We start from the raw sequence: 16,568 nt of genomic DNA on the forward strand, positions 1-16,568 counted from the left end.
TTGGTAAAGGTATTTTAACATCATGAACATTTCAGTTTATCCCAAAGTTAATTTAATACAATACAAATAAAAATATCTATACACATTTTTATAGAACTAGACAAGCTGAGCCTAAGGTTCATGTGGAAAAATAAACATGCAAGAGTTGCCAGGAAATCCATTAGAAAAAAAAAAATCTACAAGGGAGGACTAGCCCTCAGAGACAATAAAAACAGACTATAAAGTCTCCCTAATTAGAGCAGTGTGGTATAGTTACATAAACAGACAGACCGGTGGGAAAAAATGTAAAGTTCACAAACAGGTCCAGTATATAGCACAATTTGCATATGATAAATGTGGCATCTCAAATCACTAGAGCAAAGATGAGGATTTTAATGAATAGTTCTGGGGAAACTGGTTAGCCATTTAGAAAAATTTAATCCATACCATCCATCATACACAGAATAAATTCCAAATAGGCCAAGAATTTAAATAATGGAACTACACAAGGACTAGAAAAAAAAAAGAGGATATATTCTACTACAACTGAGCATAGTGGAAAACTTTTTTGATTCAAATTCCAGATGCAAAAAAAGAAAAAAATGATTGACAAATTCTGACTAAAAAAAAATAAAAATGTTTGCATGGTAAAAAAAAAAGTCATAATTAAAAAATACCAAAAGACAATTAACAATCTGGGAGAAAATACTTGCAACATATATCTTGAAGTGTAAAGAGTGCTTAAAGATATAGAGGATGGATGACATGAGTAAAATTATGCTAAATGAAATAAACCAGTGACAAAAAAAATGCATGATTCTACTTACATGAGGTATCTAGAGCAGTCAAAATAAAAAAGACAGAAAACAGAATGCTAGTTGCCACGGTATAAGGGAGGAGAGGGAAACGGAGAGTTGCTTAATGAGTATAGGGCTTCAGTTTTCCAAGATGAAGAAGTCCTAGGGATTGGTTGCATGACTACGTGAAAATATTTAACACCATTGAATTGTATACTTGAAATGTTTAAGATGGCAAATTTTATATTATGTGTATTTCACTGCTTTTTTTTTTTAATTTAGGGGAAAATAAGACCAAAAACCCAAAAGAAAAATGGACGGAAGGTATAAACCAACATTTCACAATAAGAATATTATAAAAATGGCCCTTAACCATATAAAAGATGTTCAATCTTACTCATAAGCAGAGAAAGCAATTTAAACTAGCATGATACAGCACTTGCCACCTATCAGACTGAAAAAAATAAAAAAATATGATCCCCACATTCTACAGTGAAAGTACGGGAGACCATGCTCTCATAAATTCCAAAAAGGAACACAACTGGCATAATTCTTCAGAAAACAAATTTTGCAGTATCTAACGAAACTGTACACTGACACAGCAGTCCTTTTAGAAATTAAAAAAACAGGTCCAATATGAAAACCCATATTCACAAGGGTATTCATTGTATCAAAATACTGGAAACATCTGAGAGTGGAGGAGTAAATTATCATACATCCACACACTGGCGTTCTGTGCAGCAATAAAACAGAATGAGGAAGTCAAATCAACATGTACACCTTAAACTATTTGCTTTATGTCAATTATATCTCAGTAAAGCTAGAAAAAAAAAGGAATGGAGATGATCTCTATAAACTCACATGGAGTAACTTCTAGGATTTATTAAGTAAAAATGCAAAAGAATATTGTATGATGCATTTTGTATAAGATTTTGTAAAAGAGGAAATAAAGAAATATCTCTCTTGTTTTATGAAAAATTAAACACAGGAAAGATAAACCAGACATTAATGAGACTGGTTATTTAAAGGGAGAAGGCTGAAATGGGTAGACAGTGTGAGGGGCTGAAAACAGGAGAGAAGACATGAGCAATACTTCTCTGAGTACACTTTTTGGTATGGTTCTGACTTTCAAACAATGCTGTTATTTTACATGCTCAAAATATAAGTAAAGAAAATCAGTAAGGATGGGAGAGAAAAGAAATTCAAAATGAAAAACAAACTGAAGCAAAGAAACCTAACTGGATTTCAAATTAGTAACAGCTACACTGATTTTTGTCGAATTAGCCAAAATAACTTTTGAACACAGTATTTTGACTATAAACCTTCAAGCTAAGGACAAAAATAAAAATTCTCTAATGGCTTATGATGTTGGTCATCTTTCATGTGCTTATTTGCTATCCACATACCTTCTTTGGTAAAATGTCTATTCATGTCCTTTACTCACTTTCTATTGGGGTGCTTATTTTTTTTTATTAAAATATCATTGATATTTAATCTTATGATGGTTTCACATAAACACCACAGTGGTTTCAACATTTGGGGTGCTTGTTTTTATACTGTTGAGTTTTGAGAGTTCTTTATATATCCTAAATACAAGTCCTTTGTTGTATATGTGATCTGTGAATATTTTCTCCCAGTGTACAACTTGTCTTCTCATCTCCTTAACAGGGCTTTTGCTGAGCAGTATTTTTAATTTTAATAAAATATACATTTTTCCTTTTATGAATTGTGCTTTTCATATCATGTCTAAGAACACTTTGCCTAGCCCTAGGTTTTCCTCTTAAAGTTTTATAGTTTCAGGTTTCTCCTGTGTTTTCTTCTCAAAGTTTTTAATAGTTTTATGTTTTACATTTAAATCTATGATCAACTTTTAATTGATTCTTGTACAAGATGCAAGGTTTAGGTTGAGGTCTGTGGGGTTTTTTTCTGTTATTTGTTTAGTTTTTTATGGATGTCCAATTGTTCCACCCATTTGTCGAAAAGACTATTCTTCCTCCATTGAACTGATTTTTGCTCCTTTGTCAAAATCAGTTGACTGTATTTGTGTGGGTCTATTTCTGGGTCATCTATTCTGTCCCACTGATCTGTGCATCCACTTATTTAAAAGTAAACAGCTTTTTTAAAGGTCAGCCAGAGGTCTACTGAAAGAAGGATTGAAAAAATATCCTTTGATTTGGCAATTAGTTGTCATTGGTGACACTAATGATGAAGTGGTGTAGTTCCTAGGAAACAGATTGTCAAGAGCAGTGGGTTCAGGAGTGAATACCTGTTTTCATGCCCAGCTACCTGCTTCAGATTGTAAGGTACTAAAAAGCAGGAACTGTGGAGGAAGTGTGAGGATGCCAACCATACTCACACAAACATGTCTTGCAATTCACCCAGCCTATTGAATAGTCGTGAATGTTTTGGGGTTGTTTTGTGTAAGTTCTTCTATCTAGTAAAGACAATCCACAGCCGAAGTCCCCAGAAAAGCTGGGAAGCAGAGGGAGAAGGAAGACGAATATTTTAAAAGAAGGAAAAACAAACTAGGCATAGTTGAAATGAGGTTCTTCCAAAGAACTTTAATCCACAGGGAGGGATCCTCAACTCTCTATTCCAAAGGGAACTTCAAGGGATTCAGAAAGCCTCTACCCCTGTCTGGTAACATGCTGAATTCATCTTTTGTGTGACCAGCTCTATAAGTTCCATATGCTTTGCTCTTAAGGAAATTTTGTGTGTTATCTTTCCACCAATCATGTCATAGTCCCATGTTGTCACCCAAGCAATGTCCTTTTTTTTTAATCTCTAGCATCTAGGATGTGATTAAATCTAGGATCTAGCACAGAATAGATTCTCAACAACTAATCATCATTATATCAATATTAGGACAATAAAAAGAGATGCATTTCTTTATACCTGCCACTTTGATATTTCCCCCCAGTTTTTAGAATAAGAACTAGATTTACAACTTTTCCTCAAATAAAAAATGGCAACAAAAATATAACCCATAATTTTGTCCATGACTTCCTTGTTCCTTTTGGCAGGGAAAATAAAAATCCCAGTTTGTAAATTTCTTTCTTTTCTAGAATGGGACTTAGCAGAGGGAGCTACTTTGTAATGATTTTTTTGAACATTTTCAAAACAAGAATTATGAAAAATTGAACTCACTCCTTTCTTTTTAATTTCACTGGTCATCTGTCAAAAGCAAACAAACAACACATAATTAAATCAACAGGAAGAATTTTAAGTGATGTAAATGTTTTAAAATTAAAATATACATATTATTTAAATTTAAATATATGTAACCTTAAATATATTAAATATATATAAATATATTTTTTTAAAAATACTAGTTACATTGAAACTGACTTGATTACTAATTCAAATTGAGTAAGGGTAAACTTTTTAAAGGGAAAAATGTAAACTTACAGTTGGAGAATAATCTGGTTCTGGTGAGGAACGTGCTCTTTTATCTAGTGTTCTGTCTAAACTTCTTTTGGCCCCATCAATTCTGAAATTTATTAGAAAAATGTATGCCTCTCTTGAAGAAAAATTAAGATGTATTCTTAAAACAATACAATTTGAGCATGTTTCAACTAAGAGAAGAGATACTCAAGAGCTATCTTACTAAATCTTCCATGAGACAAGTCCCAACAGCCCTTTTCATTTCAAATTGCCAAATTATTCATGTATAATGTGAAAGGATGAGACTAAAAATAAAACACCTTTTTTTTCAATTATAATTGATTGATGATTTTTAAGTTAATCCTGAGGCAGAGTGGACCCTTACATGTATTTTCTCTGTTCAAATGCCCCATCAGAGAAGCCTTCCCTAACCCCCTTATGTTAAGTAGCACTTCCTTCACTATCCATCCCTTTTATCCTCACTTTCCTCACTTCCTAGCATTACCACCATTTGACATAGTATATGCTGTAAACTGTTTTATTCATAGCCTTCTCTCCAGTGGCCAGAACAGTATCTGGCATGTAGTAGGTGCTTAATAAACAGTTTTGAATGCAGGAATTTATCATCCATAAACAGAATTTCTTCTTTGAATAAAGCTATATCCTCATATAATCCATTCATCTGTCACCAAATATTGACTGAATGCTTACATTATGCAAGATATTTTGCTAGGTTTTATTAAAATATAGTAGCAACCAATCTCAAGGAATTTACAAACTGAAAGGGTGAGGAGGTCAAAATAGAGTGTGATAGAAAAAGTATGGGGCCCTTCACAGTAGGGACAAGTTCACTTCTACCTGGAGGTGTCTGTAAAAGGCTACGTGAGTAAGTTGGCATTTGCAAGGAGCTTTAAAAGAAGAAGAGGATTTCAGGTGGAAACGTGGTTTTCCTGGGTAAGTGGGCCTAAAAATAAAGAAACAAACAAAAAACAAAACAAAGACCCTGAGAAAAAGGAAGACAAGGAAATGATCAAAAGAAAAACTAGGAACAGGAGGCGGTCCCATCTGCCCAGGGGCTATGAGGTCAGACGGAGAGAAGTCTGGGGAAGCGATCAGAATCTTCAGCTAAGGGCCTCAGACAGCAAGCTTTTTTATGCAGTATTTAGCTTTTTTATTCAATAGTCACTGACTTTTTTGAGTATGGGACCACTTTTAGGAAGTCAAGTCTAGCAGTTTGTTTTAGAAACAAATTTTTCTTAGAAACAACTTTTTATGTTGTGTTGTAACCTTGTAACTTCTATTCTCTGGAGCTACATACAAAAAGGCATAGGTAGTGATATCTACCCAGTTCCTTCAACTTGTTCTTCAATAAACTGAACATTTATGGTGAGTTTATTATGTTCTAGGCATTGGCCTAAGATCTTCATATGCATGGGTCTCATTTAACTCACAAAAGTCCTCAGAGGTAAGCACTCTTCTTATCTGCATCTTACAGACAGGAAGAGAAAGGTAAGTAAAGTTACTTGACTTGCTAAATTCATGTGGCTAAATAAGCCGCAGAGATGGAACAGGACCTCAGGCCTGTCTGATGCCAGTCTCGTACTCTTGAGACAGGGTCCGTGGATGTAGTCAGAGGAGGGTGAGGGCCTCCGGAGGGGGCAGGGCACGGGATATTTGCAGTCAGAGCAATGCAACTACATGCAAGGAAACCTCCCTACTAAAACTCTATGTTAAACATTGAGCTCTAGAATCATTCTTCAGTGAGATCAGTTAATGCTCCCCAGATAAAGAAGAGTAGCACATGTTTTATTATGATAATCATTTGTAACATGTGTAAGATTCACTTTAGCATACTAAAAGGCCCAGGCCTATGTGCTGTCTTTCCTCCTTCAGATCTGAGGAGGTGATTCTGCAAAACTGAGCAACTAGCTTAGCATGCAGGCCCCGCTGTAGACGGCATAGTAAAGGGCAGGAAGAATTCCATCTTAAAGATAAGATTGCATTTTAACACCCAGGAAGTTCCAGAGGCAGGATTCTTTAGCAAATTGACAATACCTCAGCCCACCTTTTTTAATTTTTAATATTCAGGGACCACTTAACAAGTCCACACCCCTAAGTATTTTCATGCTCTCGAAAAATCCTCAACTGCCTATAAAACCCCCTAGACAACGCACCACTACGGACTCTCTTGTCCCCTCCTGGCGTGAGCTGGGAGCTCTGTCCTTTCACTTTATCTCTAAATAAAAACCTGTACCTTGCTCTCCTACCTTAACTGTGAAGCTCATTCTTTGGCTCCGCAAACAAGAACCCCGGCATCAGTCTTGAGAATGCATTAAGCTTCCTTTAAATGAGATACTTTCAAAATTCCTCTCTCTCCTCTGTAGCTATTATGGCTTATCAACATCCCTCTTTGAGTGTGACCCCAGAATTCCAGATGTTTGGCCAGTGCAGAGTGAAAATTCTAGACATTCTGCATTTTCTTTTTTTAGTAGCCTCACTTCCCTGTGGAATCTTGCAGAGCCCGAATTAAAATCCCAAAGGCCTTTTCACATGAGGAAGAAAATATGCATGGAATATCCTCCTTCCTTTTGTATTTGTTCATCATTAGAGCCCAGACCTTACTTGCTTTCACCCATCATTATCTCTCTGGTCAGCCCAGCTCTGAGGGATCATTACTTCCAAGGAATTTGCCTTAGGCGTTGGTATGCTAGTTGGCACTTACTGACTTGCACTATAATTATCCTAACACACATAGGCCTGACCTCCTTGAGCTCTTTAGATGTAAATGCCACCCTTTCACATAGCAACAGTTTCCTGTAGTGTGTCTTCCCCTACTGGCTATAAATAAACAAAGCTGAGAAGACTATGAGAATGAGTCTTTTCATTCCCTGTCTGCTTTTGCATTCTGTGTCAACAATCAAAAACAAATAAATATACAAAAACTAGATAGTTTAGAAGGACTGTGTGAGAGAATACACACAGTGAAGGGGAGAAAGGCTGGTCTGAATCAAGAAGGAGGTGGTGGCCAAGGAAGACGTGACGTGACTAATTTCTGGGACTCTAAAAAAACTACAAAATTATTTTGGCTCAACCAGGTGTTCCCAGGAACACTCCTACCTCACTCCTGGAATCTGCTCTATCCACAGACCTCACCCCACCTTTGAAAGAGGGAAATCTACATTCCCATGGCTTACCAATTAGAGGAAGCAAGGGATGCAGAATCACAACATCTATGGTCATCCAGAAAACTGTGGTTCTGGTATAAACACCTTTCATTACAAACATATTCTTCCTAAATAAACATGTGGCACTTCTAGTATTAATACAGCACTATGCTTTGGGTAGTTCTGAGCAGTATTTTTTATTATACACTCAAATGAGAGAGCTACTGCTTACGGATCAGTAGGAAGCACAATAAGAGATAAAGTTTCCCCCTAAGAATTCATTCATTCACCAAAAATAATATGCCAGGCACTCTGCTTTGTGCTGAGATCTCTGTCCTTAAGCACATCAAAGCAGAATAGAAGGGCAGTCACAATACACACAATACACTGTATCGTGATGTGCTCTGCGATCTCTGCTTAGGAAGCCCTGTGCTGCTTTTCCTTCTGCCTCCTCAGTCACACTTCCTCAATCTGTCTGCTGGTTGGCTCTTCTCTACCCAACATCCAAGCATTATAATGCCTAAAGGCCTGGGCCTGGGCCTGTTTCTCCTCTCAGTTTTTCATCCCTTCCCGTTGATGATTTCAACTATTGCCCATAGCTTTAAAAATCAGCTACATTCTGCTGACTCCCAAGTTTGCTATGTTATCTCTGGCCTAGACTTCTTCACTTATCCATCCCCCTGCCTACTTAATACCCTTCCCCTTACAGGGCACACAGGCACCTCAACTCCAAAGGAGAATTATTGCTTTTGCCCTCTCCCCCATCTATTGGATTTCCAATCTTCTGTAAATATAGATATGATCCACCTTGTTCCCAAAGCCAATCCAATAGCAGGTCTTACTGATCATGGATCCAAAACATACCCTCTGCAGATCTACTTTCCTCCTCCACTGTGTCCAGCCTTAAATAAACAACCGCAGGTTCTCATCTCTGCCACCACAAAAGCATATTACCCGATCTCCTTGTTTTCCAGTGAAGGAAATTGCAGGAAGCAATTGTGAAATTTATTTTTCACTCAACTGTGGAAAATATATTCATGGAACTGCAAGTAGTTCAACATGACAATGTGAGCTAATGAAAGGTTTGGAATAAGAAAAATATGTAATTCCAAAGCAGTCCCCTTCTTTATTCTCTAAGTCCTGTGAAACATTGAGCAGAGTCTTAGAAATGAAGGGGATAAAGGATCTCTAATAATTCATATACTGACTAGTTAATATATACCTTATAAACTTGGACTTAAATGTGATTAAATGACTGACAGATGAAAAAATGTAAATACAAAGAAATATGATTAACAGACCTGTTTAATTGTAAGGAAAGTAAATTTAGCAAAAATTGCAATTATTTAACTACCAACAATACAATCACTGATAATGTAACAGACCGTAAAACTTAGGTGTAAAAATATGTACAAATTGGGTGTACCAAAAAAGGAAAGAGAAGACAGAAAGAGAAGCAGAAATCTACCAGGACAAATTTGATAGTTCAGTTAGGTCAGAATCTTACAGGTGAGATTCATGTCTTTTTCTTCTTATTTATCCCCAGAGCCCAGAAGTCAGGTTCCTAGTAAATTCCTGGTAACTGCTGAATTATCCTGAACCACCTCTGACAGCACAGCCTTTGATGGCTGGTACCTAAACTGGTTTCAATTTCCACTAAGTTGGAGGGGGTAGGCAGGATGTTGGACTATAGTATCTTTAGTATAAAGATATTAAATACTTGTTCAAATGCAATGCTATGTATAGAGGCCCAATCACCTGATTCACTTTCAGGGCCTAGCAGAGCTATAACATACTGAGAGGAGGAATAGCGTGCTGCTTAAAGTATGTGACCTGAGACCAGACTGTGGGGGTCCAAACCTCAGCAGTGTGGCCTTGGGCAAGTTATTTGACTTCTCCACCCCTCAGTTTCCTCATCTGTAAACAGAGATAACACTTGTACCCATCTTCCAGGGGTGTCTGCGAAGTGTGGGTGAAGTGATAAAAGCAGCACTTAGAGTACATGTTGCTGAGCACAGCACTCCATGACAGTCACTATCACTATGATTACTTTTTTCAGTTGTTTTCCTACTTGAATTCAAAGATGGTATTCTATCCATCAACGACCTACACAGTCAAAGCCTCTTAAGAGAATAGGAACACTAATCAATTCACTTGAATTCCAAACGAGATTTCCTAATATGCTACTTACACCAACTGATGGATTGTCTTCTGCTGCTCCTTGGATCTTCGGTAATTCAACAGCTTGCTTTGTGTTGCTGTGTCGACACCTATGTCTTCAGGGGGATGGACGATGGGCGGTAACTTCAAGTTCAAAGCCTCCTTTTCTGCTGCAATGGCAGCCTTGTCTGGCTCTGACATCTTGGTCCCCTGAAGATTAAAATACTCTACACACTGAGGAGAAAAAGTCCATAAAGCCGATATTGTCAAAGCTGGCCTTGATATATTCCTAACATCTCTTACATATCAATACCAAATATTCTAGGCCCTTTTACATCTTCTCCCCAAGTATGGTATCAACCTAAAGAACGGCAGTTGCACAAAGGACAGGGATTCCTGGGAGAGCTCTGCCACCCACATAATATGAAGAAATAAAGCCAGTGACTAGCCAGTTGGGGCTTCCATTTCCTTGTGGATGAGATCAAGTATCTGGATTAGATGCTCTCTACATATCCTTAGTTTTAAAACTGTGGGTTCAAATTTTTCCCTAAGATACAAGTCACAACAACAAAAAGCTAGTTGTTGAGGTATAATGTCTCCCCCAAAAGCTGGTATTGAACATCATTAATATATTTAAACTTCATTGGTGTATCTTAGTCTTACTACCTTCCTAGAAAGTGATACTATGTGACCAGATCAATTACTTAAAACAAAAAACTTTAATTCATTATAAATGAATTCATGTTGAAAAAGCAAGTTCAAGGAATGAGTTTTGTATGTGTCTGTTGGGTTATTTAATAGAAAAATTTTGATAGTCCTTACATATATCTTTACTAGAAATAGAAGAATAATTTTATTTAAATTCTAACATGAGTCATTAGATACAGCAAATAATTTCCTGACAAATATTAAATACATTGGGAATAATTTCTTCATCAAGGTTGTGAAACAGTTTTCCCTAGAATTTAGCATTTTCTATAACATTACATAGATAAAAAAAAACCCAGAATGGAAAGAAATGTAAATGCTCAGAGATCATTTAAGGATTGCAATCATTTTTTGTCATATTCCATTGGAAATAAATTTGATTATCTATGGTCCCTCTTACATATTTATATGTAAGACATATTATAATAATGTCAACATTTAAGTGCAAGTATATAGCAGAAAACACAGTAACATACTGTCCCAGCTCCACATTTCCTCCACTATATAACTAAATAAAGTATGCAGGTAATATGCCACACGAGATCACTTCCAACCAGAACATTCTACAAATTGCCGTTCGGCAGACAGAAGGCTACAAGCGGTATCAATATGAGGAACAAATGGGATTTGCTATGGAATTTGTATGGAATTCCGTGTGTCAGGAAAATAAAAATTAGAAGAGACTTCCTTTAAAAAAAAAAAAGTGATACTATGGTCAGGCAAGAATAGGCATAGTTACCGCATGGGAAACCTAAAATGCCATGTAAATGCTGAACAACGAACTGTGACACCAACCGCATTTGCCCTCGGATGCCCCTAGGATTTGGAGAGTCCTGTTTGAAAAAGAGTATTTCTGCTGGCACCGATCTCAACTTCCTGCCCTGGGAGAGGGGTGAACAGAAAAGCTGAGACTAGGACGCACCTGTCTGATTGGCTCTACTTCCCGGCTGCGCGGACGGAAACGTTCGGGGAGCTTCTCCGCTGGTGAAAGTTAGAGGGAAGACGAGTGAAGCCTGCGGACCCCCAAGGGCTGTGGCCGAGCTGGGCGGTCCGCTGCCGCGTAGAAACAAAGTTGTCGCCCTGGACACGGTCGCGGTCGCAGCTGGGGGCAGGTCGCCAAGAGAGGCGGTTGCTGAGCTGCAACGGATTAGGGTCACCTGTGTAGAGAGGCACTCGTTACTGAAATAAGTGGAGGGGTAGGTGGGTGAGTTTTTCACCTGCCTGCTTGCAATCAGGATATTCACACTATGGAAAATTGCAAACCTGGAAATTTGAAATCTGTTGGAAAATAGATTCATGTAAACACTTGGCTTTCAAAGGAGGATCAGCTCTTCAATTGGCTGAGCAGTGACTTCCCAGTAACTACAGTAACTAATCAGCCATGGAATTCATTTTCTGTATTTTTTTAAGCACTTTTCCTTGGCAAAAAATTATTATGGTGTATAAATTTTGTGTGCTTGGAGAGAGAAATGTCAAACTTTGCAATTTGCAGCTGCACAATGGATATTCTACCTAAACGATAGCCTAGATAAATACTTTGTGCATAAATAAAACTGGGTGATGAATACATCCTGGTGGAGTATTGATGGCATAGTCATTCAACAAATATTTGAGCATCTTCTATGTGCCCATCACCACATAAAGAATTTTTTTAACGTAAATTAAAAAGACAAGACACTCTTGTGTCTGGCACACAGTAGTCCCTCTAATAATAGCATTTGAGCGAGTCAGTGAACAAATTAAACATCCTCATAGCTTGTGACAAGTCAAAAACTCAGACGAGATCTCTGAAATAAAAGGGTTTGTTGTGCTGTTTCAGAGGCTGGCCAACACTGAGTCCCAGGACAAGCAGTTTCTGCTTCGCCAGCAGCAAGGCCAATGAACAAAAACAACTTGTCTGCCAGACCCAGGAAACAGGGCACATTCATAAGGGGTCTCAAGGAAAGAAAGTTGTTAAAGTTTACATTGGCTACAGATGAAGTGGGCCAAGGGGAAGTCTGGGGATGGGTGCTTACTCCACGGAGAAGGCTCGTGGTTGGTTGCTGGAGGATGGTCAGGGACTGTTCACCAGGAAGGATGTGTTGGTTCTGGGGGCCTTCCAGGTAATTGTTGAGAGGACTTCATTCAGGAACATGGGGCCTCTGGTTAGCTACAGCCCGCGGCTATAAATTTACCAACCTCCCTTATCTCTCTCCCCCATTCTCTGGTTCTTTTGTCCCTTAATTTTAGAACATCTCAGAATCTTTCCTTATGACTTGTAAAAACAATCTGTGGAAAACAAAATACTTGTACGGTGCCTGATGGTTTTATGGCATGTCCATTTGGTTGAGCTAAACTACAAGGTCAGAGGGGAGGACAGCAGTCTTTCATATCACACACCCTGCTGCTCCCAGTTAGTCAAACACTATGTGCTGTTGTGAGATTGTGCAGATGCAATTCAAGTCCCTGGGAAACAGATGTTAATCTAGGGAGATTATCTGGGTGGGCCCGATTCAATCAGTGGAAGTCCTTTAAAAAGATTTAGGCAGATCCCAGTTTGAAAAAGACAGATGCACCCCTATGTTTATGTCAGCACTATTTACAATAGCCAAGATATGGAAGCAACCTAAGTGTCCATCAGTAGATGAATGGATAAAGAAGATGTGGTACATATACACAATGGAATATTATTCAGCCATAAAAAGAAAGCAAATCCTACCATTTGCAACATGGATGGAGCTAGAGGGTATTATGCTCAGTGAAATAAGCCAGGTGGAGAAAGACAAGTACCAAATGATTTCCCTCATTTGCCTCATTGGAGTATAACAACAAGCAAAACTGAAGGAACAAAACAGCAGCAGACTCACAGACTCCACAAAGGGACTGTTACCAAAGGGAAGGGTTTGGGGAGGGTGGATGTGGAGGGAGGGAGGGGGAAAGGGTTCAAGGGCATTATAATTAGCACTCACAATATAGGTAGGTCATGGGAAGGCAGTATAGCACAGAAAAGGCAAGTAATGACTCTATACCATCTTACTACACTGATGGACAGTGATTGCAATGGGTTTGGGGGAACTTGATAATATGGATGAATGTTGAAACCACAATGTTGCTCATGTGAAACCTTCATAAGATTGTATATCAATGATCCCTTAATTAAAAAAAAAAGATTTAGGCATGCTGAGTCAGATTCCAAATAGCACTAGGTCTACAAATGCTCTCTGCTCTCTGGATCTTTCCTTCCTGACAGCCTGTCCTATAGACCTTGGACTTGCTTAACCAACCCCCACAACTGCATAAGCCAATTCCATACATACATATAACTACATATAGGAGATTATATATATATAATCTACTGGTTCTGCTTCCCTCATTAAACTAATACAATGTATCTTTTTTAAGTTTTATGTAGGTATAATTTACATACTATAAAATTCACCATTTCAAAATACATAATTCAGTGATTTTTTTGAGTAAATATGTAGAATTGTACAACCATTACCAAGATCCAGATCTAAAATACTTCCATCTCTGCAAAAATACATATATGCAGTCAACCCATTTAATTTCTGTATGTGGTGAGAGGTACAGATCCAAGTGGTTTTTTTTTTTGCATATAGGCATGCTGAGTCAGATTTTTTTTTTGCATTTAGGCATGCTGAGTCAGATTCCAAATAGCACTAGGTCTACAAATGCTCTCCCCTCTCTGGATCTTTCCTTCCTGACAGCCTGTCCTGTCAGGAAGGTTTGGTGGTTGCCCACCAGAGGCAGAAGGAGCAAACAGGTAGGGTGGTGGAGGAAGTGGGAGAAAAAGGTTAAAAACTTCCAGTTGTAAGATAATCAAGTTCTGGGGATGTAATGTACAGCATGGTAACAAGTTGACCTTTGAACAATGCAGGGGTTAGAGGCACCAATCCCATGCTGTCAAAAATCTGAATATCACTTCTGACTCCCCCAAAACTTAACTACTAATAGTCTACTGTTGACCAGAAGTCTCACAGATAACAGTCGATTAACACATATTCTGTACTGAATTCTTATAATAAAGCTAGCGAAAGCAAAATTAAAATCATAAGATATTTACAATACTGTACTGTATCAATGCTACAAGATGAATTGTCTGTCAGTACCTTCATCAATATTGTCTTTTATGATACAAAACACTGTAGATGTTATGAGCTCAAGGAAATAGCAACAGTGAGGTGGCTACAAAATTATTATAGTATAGTACATTCTATAGTTAGTTTTATGCAATTATAATATAATACTGCATCTTTACATTTATTTACATTTCTTTCAACTGAAAATGGCACCACATAGGGTCTTGTGTGCGTTTTGATAAATTTTAACTTTTTATAATAGTTTTGTGTATGTTTTATGGTTGTAAATGGCAAGAGGCTGGTGTCTACATTTATTTTATGCATCCCTGACATACCTTTCTCTTAATTTTTTCAATATTTTTAGGCTACATGATCCATCTGCATGAAACTTTTTCAAACTGTCACAAATTTCAAAAAATGTTTCCAATATAATTATTGAAAAAAATCCGTTTAACTGTATCTATGTAGTTCAAATCCACATTGTTCAAGGGTCAACTGTAGTTAACAATGCTGTTATATATTTGAAAATTGCCAAAGAGAGTAGATCTTAAAAGCTCTCTTTACAAGAAAAAAACTGTTATTACAGGAAGTGATGGGTGCTAAAATTAATTTATTGTGGCTATCATTTCGCACTATGTTGTACACCACGGACAAATAAAACGTCAAATGTCAATTATAATAAAACTAGAAAAAAATAGATCAGTTCTTTAAATAAAAAACAAATGGAAATTATTAGATTTTGAATCTGTAAGGAAGTCTACCCTGAAATAACATCAGCAGGTATTACTCAAAATTTCTGAGTACTATTACTAAAAACTACAGTATCATATTGACCTTAAGTTAAAAAAGTATTAATGATCTAGGCTATTAACTACTGATGTTATTAACCAAAGTGAAGGTAATCCGGAGAAACTAGTCTTTACCTGCTATCTTTTCAGATCTATGTGTAACAAGAGTAATTCCATCAACGGTTAAGTTTGCATTAGTGGAAGTTAGCTTGTGTTTCTTGTATGGCCTAAGAAACGATGAATAAAATGATTTCTGCTAGCCGCTTCTCCTTTTGGCATCAGCATAGTGTTGGTTCAATCTTAAAATCTCAAATTTTATTTATATAATAATGTATATAATTTACATATATAATTCCAATATAATTTAGCCTCATAAAAAAATAGCTTCCAACACATATACTATGCATTCTTTTCAAATCTGCTCCGTTAAAATTAAACTTTCTGTGGGAAGTTTTGACACTTTCAGACATCTGAAAAAACAAAAGGTAGTGAAAAGAAATTACTGAAATAGGGGTTTCCTACATTTCTATTTGTGAAAGGAAGGGTATATATTCATAAATGTGCTTAAGAGTCGGGTGGAGTGATTCCTTATTTTCACTATAGGTGTATTTTCCTCTTTCAAAAAAAATCAGTGTATCAGTAACAAGAAAAAACGAAAAGAATCACCTTGCCAAATGCTTGTTGGAAGGTGAGAACAGGAAGAGACATTTCAAAGGATCGCAAAATTCATCTTTCTTTTAGAACACAGTTCCCAAGTCTTGTTTTCCTAATGGAAAACCAGGGAAAAGGGTATGGCTTATTACTAATATATAAACATTTTAGTTGCAGGATAAGGGAAAGGGGATATAGAGAGCATCCGTCTAGAGAAGCGACTTTTCAAGCTGTTCTTTGAATCCACAGGGTCTTTTTTTTTTTCTTCAGTTAATCACAGAATATTGGTTATATTCAACAAAAATATCACTGTTAAAATACTTTCTTCATCTGGCTTTCAGTGAAGCCACGCTTCATCTCCTTCCTACTCACAGCTATTCTGAGTCTCCTGTCACTGAGCTACGTCAATGGGATTTAATCTCTGTGGACCTCACCTCTGTAAAAGATAGTTTTAGCATCGTCAGCGCTCATTAAGGTGAATGATTACGTATTGTTCGTTGCGATAAACGACCACAAAGGCTCAGCTCCGCACGTCGGCGCTGGCCCGGCCCGAGGCGAAGCCACCACACCTCGCAGGAGGAGCAGCGTGTTTGGCCCACAGAACACGAGAATATCAGCGTCACTCCCGGAAAAGCTCCCGCCAGCTCTTCAGGGAAGCGGAAGCCGCGACACAGCCCCAGCCACTTCCGGCGTGGCGCACAGTCCCTTCCGCCCCTTAACTGCACTTTCGACAAAACCCAAGAGTGACATTTCCCTCTGGCACTCGTGTAATTTCTTCACTTTTACCCTCTTTATGAGTCGAGTTTGGAGATAGAAAATCTTGGAGGGATTAGGGGCAGGAGTGGGTATGGAAAAAAG

The 16,568-nt window shown here is 37.6% G+C and overlaps 1 protein-coding gene across 6 annotated transcripts in view; it reads right to left on the reverse strand.

Annotated features, from left to right (window-relative positions):
* DNAH12 (dynein axonemal heavy chain 12) overlaps positions 1-16,356 on the reverse strand; it is a 150,242-nt gene extending 133,886 nt beyond the window's left edge. For 4 of the 6 annotated variants that reach the window (XM_037019334.2, XM_037019335.2, XM_037019337.2 and 1 more), the window contains exons 1-5: positions 16,145-16,354; positions 11,115-11,349; positions 9,516-9,718; positions 4,185-4,266; positions 3,924-3,950 (exon numbers count right to left, since the gene is read on the reverse strand). In XM_037019334.2, coding sequence (XP_036875229.2) covers positions 3,924-3,950; positions 4,185-4,266; positions 9,516-9,685 — 279 coding nt within the window. In that variant the 5' untranslated portion in view covers positions 9,686-9,718; positions 11,115-11,349; positions 16,145-16,354. Of the gene's footprint in view, positions 1-3,923; positions 3,951-4,184; positions 4,267-9,515; positions 9,719-11,114; positions 11,350-16,144 lie in introns of those variants that run through there. The other 2 variants (XR_012128899.1, XM_037019338.2) reach the window with 2 other exon arrangements.
* Between the last annotated feature and the right edge of the window lie 212 nt (positions 16,357-16,568).

The sequence above is a fragment of the Manis javanica genome, chromosome 3 (genome assembly GCF_040802235.1).
Source record: "Manis javanica isolate MJ-LG chromosome 3, MJ_LKY, whole genome shotgun sequence".
NCBI classification, from domain to species: domain Eukaryota; kingdom Metazoa; phylum Chordata; class Mammalia; order Pholidota; family Manidae; genus Manis; species Manis javanica.